Raw genomic sequence first — 5,781 nt, 5'->3', positions numbered from 1 at the left:
CCAGCTGGCCCCCACCCATGCACCAGGCCTCTATCCTATATAATAAAAGGGTAATATGCAAATTGACCCTAAGAGCAGAATGACTGGGAATGACTGGTCACTATGACACATACTGACCACCAGGGGGCATACGCTCAATGCAGGAGCTGCCTCCTGGTGGTCAGTGTGTTCTGACAGGGAAATCTCTGCTCAGCCACAAGCCAGGCTGATGGCTTCCAGTACAGCGGTGGTGGTGGAGCCTCTCCTGCCTCCTCAGCAGCGCTAAGGATGTCCGACTGAAGCTTAGGCCTGTTCCCTGCTGGCAAGTGGACATCCCCCAAGGGCTCCAGGGCTGCCAGAGGGATGTCTGACTGCCAGCTTAGGCCCAATTCCTGGGGAGTGGGCCTAAGCCAGCAGGTGGTCATCCCCCAAGGTGTCCCAGAATGGGAGAGGGCATAGGCTGGGCTGAAGGACCCCCCCAAGTGCACAAATTTTTGTGCACCGGGCCTCTAGTTGGGGTAATAAAAATCCTGAAAGATCTTTTGGCTGAACTGAGGACCTGAGTTTGGGGAAACTTATTAGCTGTGTAGAAATGTTTTCATGTTGACCATTGTAATCAGCCCCAAAAAGGTCAAACCAAAGTACCAACTTATGGCTTTGTTTGACAGACGCAACCCCAGAGAGCTGTATTCTCGTTAGCACTGTTCTGCATCCATATTATGCTGAGATTCTTCAGATTCTTGGGGGAAAGTCCTACGTTATTCATAATTTTACATTTACAGTCTGTGGCTCAGAAGAGTCTTTACTTATCTAACCTCCTAATGACAACGGAATCACAATGGTCTGAGTAATTCTAACATCCAGGTCTTTCAGCATTAAATACAAGTAGGTATTTTAAAAGAAATAAGAGTTATTTTAACAAAAATGCCCAGAATAGACTCTTTGATTATTAGTTAAATGGAAACAGACAAGGGAGAAATATGTATGTTATAAGAATAAGGAAAATAGTTCTTAATTAACTGTACATACTTAAAAATTCTTTAAGTATTTCCAAATTCAGCGTCTTCTCTGACATTCGGAGTGATACTGTGAAGTGATGATTGTCCCCACTTGACAGAGGAAAATACAGACTCAGAGCAGTGAAGCTGAAGGTTTCCTCAAAGTCCAGATTCCAGGAGACTGGACCCTGGAAGTAAGAATGGGAACCAGTTCAACAGCAGCGTGGCCAGGGGACGTCAGAGGCCCTGGATGGATGGAGCGATCCTCCCCTTCCTGGCTCAGTGGGCACCTCATGGGCATTTCAGCAGAAAGCTCAGCCACCCTGGCAGAGCCAGGAAATGCAAATGGTCGTTTTCAAGCTCAGTGTTTCACTGGATGATACTTAAATAGCCAATCAGTGGAGGGCAGGCAATCTATGAAAACGTATCTGTTAACTGTGACATGGGGTGTAGGAAACAGGAGAGGAGAGCAGAGTTCTTTGTAACAGCTGAGTGCAGTGAAGGCGTGGAGACCTCCGACTAGCTGACAGCAGGCGCTGTCTCCTGGTTGCTGAATAGACTGGGCACTGACACTTTATGTTCATAATTCTTCCCAGGCCACAAAGAGTCGTCTGTTCACTGGGGTTTGTCTGTTGTTTTTTGTAACAATTGGGACTTTCACAAACAATAGACAGTGTATATGTTCATCCAAAAGCCAACAGAACATTTCAAGATTATCATGAACCTGTATTTGACTGCTTTTAGTTCAGGATTCTCATATCACACCATAAATTTTCAGTATTATAGAAAAAAATCATAGAGGTACTTAGAATGTTCATTTCATGAAAAAAAAACATAATATTTGCTCTTACTCATGAAGAAATTGGTGCTGATATGCCTACAAGTTGCATTTGTATAAATTTTCAGTATTATAGAAAAAAATCATAGAGGTAATTAGAATGTTCATTTCATGAAAAAAAACACATAATATTTGCTCTTACTCATGAAGAAATTGATGCTGATATGCCTACAAGTTGCATTTGCATATGTTTAATGAAGTAACTTTGGACTTTGATCTCAGCCCATGATAATGATTACAAATGTATTAGCTTTTGCTGGTCCCCTTTTATCAAGTATAAGTATACCACATAAGCAACAGAGGAAATCATAAAATTAAAACTAGGAGTCATGTCCTGGTGAGATGTGAGGAAGTTTCTAGAAGTTAGTACATGGCAGTGTCCAGTCTTCCTTCACCCTTTTAGCAGCTCACTTGATGTGAACCAAGCAGCAAATTAGAAGAAGTTTGTAGTAGTATGCATGGGGAATATATGCATGCACTTGCCCGTGGAGGGAACTCAGCCAAGTCTTTCTAGAACGTTTCCACCCCAGCAACAAACGCACGCATGAGACACTGAGGAAGGCCAGCAGGTCTTCAAGGAGGGGCTAAGGGAAGTGTGCCCAAGAGGCTACCTGGGCCCCCACCCATCTCCCAAGTTTGTGTGAGAAATCACTGGCCCTTTACCTTTACCCCGTCATGGGACTTGAGGACAGACCTCCCCCACCAGCGGCTTCCCAGCGACATGACATAAGAAATCCACTGAGTGCTCCCGAGCTTGAATTTTAAAAGTCAGATTTTTAAAATGTGTGTGTGAATATATAGATATGCTCATGTATATGTAAACATAGAAATCTCTACTATTATTGAAGAGGAACTGAAAGGTATAATTAAAGGCATCTTTGGTGGGAGAGAAGGAAGTTAGGGCGGTATCTGCCTTGGAGAGGGCGCCCTGGGTCCTGCAGGGTTGCTCTTGGATAAAGCTGGTCCTCCGGCTGGGGAACTGGTGGAGGATGCTTTCCGGTGTCTTGGGAGGAGCATGTGCGGAAGAAGCCAGTGCCCGGGTTTGTGAAGACAGCAGCCCCCCGCCTCTCCCCTGCCCCAGAAGCTTGCCAGCCACTGGACCCCTCCATCTGCCTGGTACCAAAGCTGTAATGCTCCATATCTCTCCTTGCATTACACTAATTCAGGCATTAGGAAGGGCCACAACTTTGCTGGTCTTAACAAAGATGGTGGGAAACAGGGTTCCTGCCGGGGTTCTAACGTGGTTTCTCTTCCCTCTCACACAGGGGCGCATCTGTAGAAAGGCCGGCAAATCAAAGAAGTCCTTCAGTCGCAAGGAAGCGGAAGCCACCTTTAAGAGTTTGGTGAAGACACATGAAAAGTACGGCTGGGTCACCCCACCAGTCTCCGATGGCTGATGTTTGCAACGAGGCCTCTCCACACTCAGACACCCGCCATCTCCTCCTCCACGCTGAGCATCCTCCATCCTTTTTTACTCCAGCGGAACTGAATCCTGAATGCCAAGGAGACATTTAAGTTATTTATGAACAGATGTGTTTACAGGGAGAAAGAGGGAGCAAAAGCTGTTCGGGATTAAGTTTCGATCATAAATGAATGATCATCTCTAAGTCACTTTAGAACAAATGTTGAGCTGGTGACATTTCCCTGCCCACCTGCCCCTCCACCTGGTCCCATTGCCCTTAGCTTCTTTCCATAACAGCAGCTCCAAAGAGCAGGCAGGAAACTCGACGCCCGCGGCTTGACCCATTTCCGTGTCCGTGGCACCGCTCATATTCCCTAGGAGCGCCCTGCACCGCCGGTACATGTTCGCTGTGCCCTCTATCTCTGTTTCTCTCCCTGGCAGGGCAGCATCACTTAAAGATGTGTCTTTCCATGGCCCCCTGTGACAACATGTAGACCTCATTTGTGCTATGACCTTTGGCTCATGAAAACAAAAATTTAATATTGAAGGTTCTAGTGATTTCAAACTGCCCTCTTGGGTCAGATGTGCTCTCTGTGCTGGTGGGGTGGTGGCCACAGAGAAGCCAGCACCCTTAGGTGAGAGGCAGGGCTGCTGTGGCCTCAGTGGGGCACACAACCCTGCAGATGCCAGGTGTGCACTCCCTGGGGCTCAGAGCAAAGTATGGGGACACGTGGACAGTCTCTTCCGATATCCTGAGATGCTCCTCCGACAGCCGGTTTCTGTTCCTGTCTTCTCTCTGCTGGTCAACCCACCACCAAAAACGAAAGACAGTTTTCCACTCACGAAAGTCATCGGACTCATTTTATCATGTGTGCTAGTGACAGGGAATGCCAGAACTGCCAAAGGATACCAAGTGATCGTACGACGACTTGCATGACCGGGTTTAATTCTTCACCCTGTAGTCACTTGTGTGTCCCCCTGAGGCTGGGATGCGTGAGCACCCCGCTGTGATATAAACTTCCTGTTATTTAATCTGCCCACAGTTTCATTTCTGTCTTCTGTTAAGTTACTTAGAACTGTCTAAGGAACTCCATGAGATGAAGAAATACTGTTTATAATCATACGCAGGAAGAGGAAAAATATTCACCCCAAGTGGAAAATCTTACTGGACACATTTGAAATAAAATCATGCATACCTGAAACACTGCCTCAAGAATCCAGTCATTGTGGGCCACGCTTCTATTTCAAATATTTAATCTATCTGAACTATTTTAATATTTCAAATACCACACATAGCACGACAGCCATCTGCAGTGAGAGACAGGAGATGGGGCATAGGAACCCGTAGTCTTTGCAAAAGGATTAAAATGGTCCCCAGAAGCAACCAGGGAGATAACTAGAAACTGACACATAAAGGGATGATTTGGCCAAATTTGACTGTTGCCAAGTATATTTTACCACTCTGAAATATAATTTCAGAGGGAAGAGAAATCTTTGCTGATTACAAATCATTTTTCAGCCAGTCTTGGCTGCTCAGGGAACTGCCTGCTCGTTGTCCAAGGTTGTCAGAAATCTAACCTCACTTCACAGGACAGGAGTGGAGTCTTCTCAATACAATTGGCCACTCACCAAATCTTCCTTTTATTGCTATGTTTATTTTTTTTTACCACATTTTTATGTGCCCCCTAAACACACACAGCTCTGTTCAGCCAAAACAGCAGTGTATTGAGAATGCCTGACCTCCTGCTCAAGTTCCCTCCAAGTAACAATAGTCACGAAATTCGATGACAATGAACTTTAAGCGTTCATTCATCTGATCCTCCACAGAGGAATTCTCCATCCTGGAAACCCGACATTTAGCGGGTGGTTTGGGACCCTTGGCTATTCATTGTAATCGAACCACACTGTAGACCTTAAAGAGCTAGGACAGAAACAGGTTGTCAGGGAAGCACCTGAGTTCATTTCTTTCCAGATAGTTTCCTCTTTAATGTAAAATTAAAGGTGACTTCCTTTAAGGAACCATATGCATTATTTGGAGATATTTCTATATGTCCAAAGCTGGGTCACCAAAGCTTGTGGAAGAACATGGGCATATTGTTTCAGGGGATGCCACACTCGAGGGGATAGGAAATCAAATGGTCACTTTACTTGCTTGAGCCTCAGTTCCCTCTACTGTAAACTCATGCAAAGTTGGTGTGAGAACTGGCTACACAATGAGGGAAGGAGCTTGAGAAACCCAAAATTGTCATAAGCACTTTACATGTCATTTTCACTGGTATTGGGAAATTTACATTACAACAGGCTTTCATTAGAACACACTTGAATAAAGGCTCAGATTGAACAATTACAACAATTCATTACAGTTACCTTGTCATCATATACTGGCTTTCTGTCTCCAAACCCCTACTTTAAGTCAATGAACCAAACTTCAGATATAGGGAATACAGAAGTGTAAGGTGCATCTCCTTCCATGTATGCACTCATAAGACAAGAAAAACACACGGGAACCAGCAACAAGTGAGTGGAGACTACATGCTATCTGCAGGGCAGACACTGTGCAAGCA

General features: G+C 45.2%; 1 protein-coding gene across 1 annotated transcript in view; it reads left to right on the top strand.

Annotated features, from left to right (window-relative positions):
• Positions 1-4,419, top strand: part of UBE2QL1 (ubiquitin-conjugating enzyme E2Q family-like 1) — a 34,223-nt gene extending 29,804 nt beyond the window's left edge. The window contains exon 2 of the mRNA XM_005857892.2: positions 3,081-4,419. Within this exon, the coding sequence (XP_005857954.1) occupies positions 3,081-3,212 (132 nt within the window). The 3' untranslated portion in view covers positions 3,213-4,419. The remainder of the gene's footprint in view (positions 1-3,080) is intronic.
• Positions 4,420-5,781: the final 1,362 nt, after the last annotated feature.

Source organism: Myotis brandtii, unplaced genomic scaffold (assembly GCF_000412655.1).
Source record: "Myotis brandtii unplaced genomic scaffold, ASM41265v1 scaffold115, whole genome shotgun sequence".
Lineage (NCBI taxonomy): Eukaryota > Metazoa > Chordata > Mammalia > Chiroptera > Vespertilionidae > Myotis > Myotis brandtii.
Note: the sequence above shows the minus strand (reverse complement) of the source record. Positions and strands in the feature narration are given on the sequence as shown.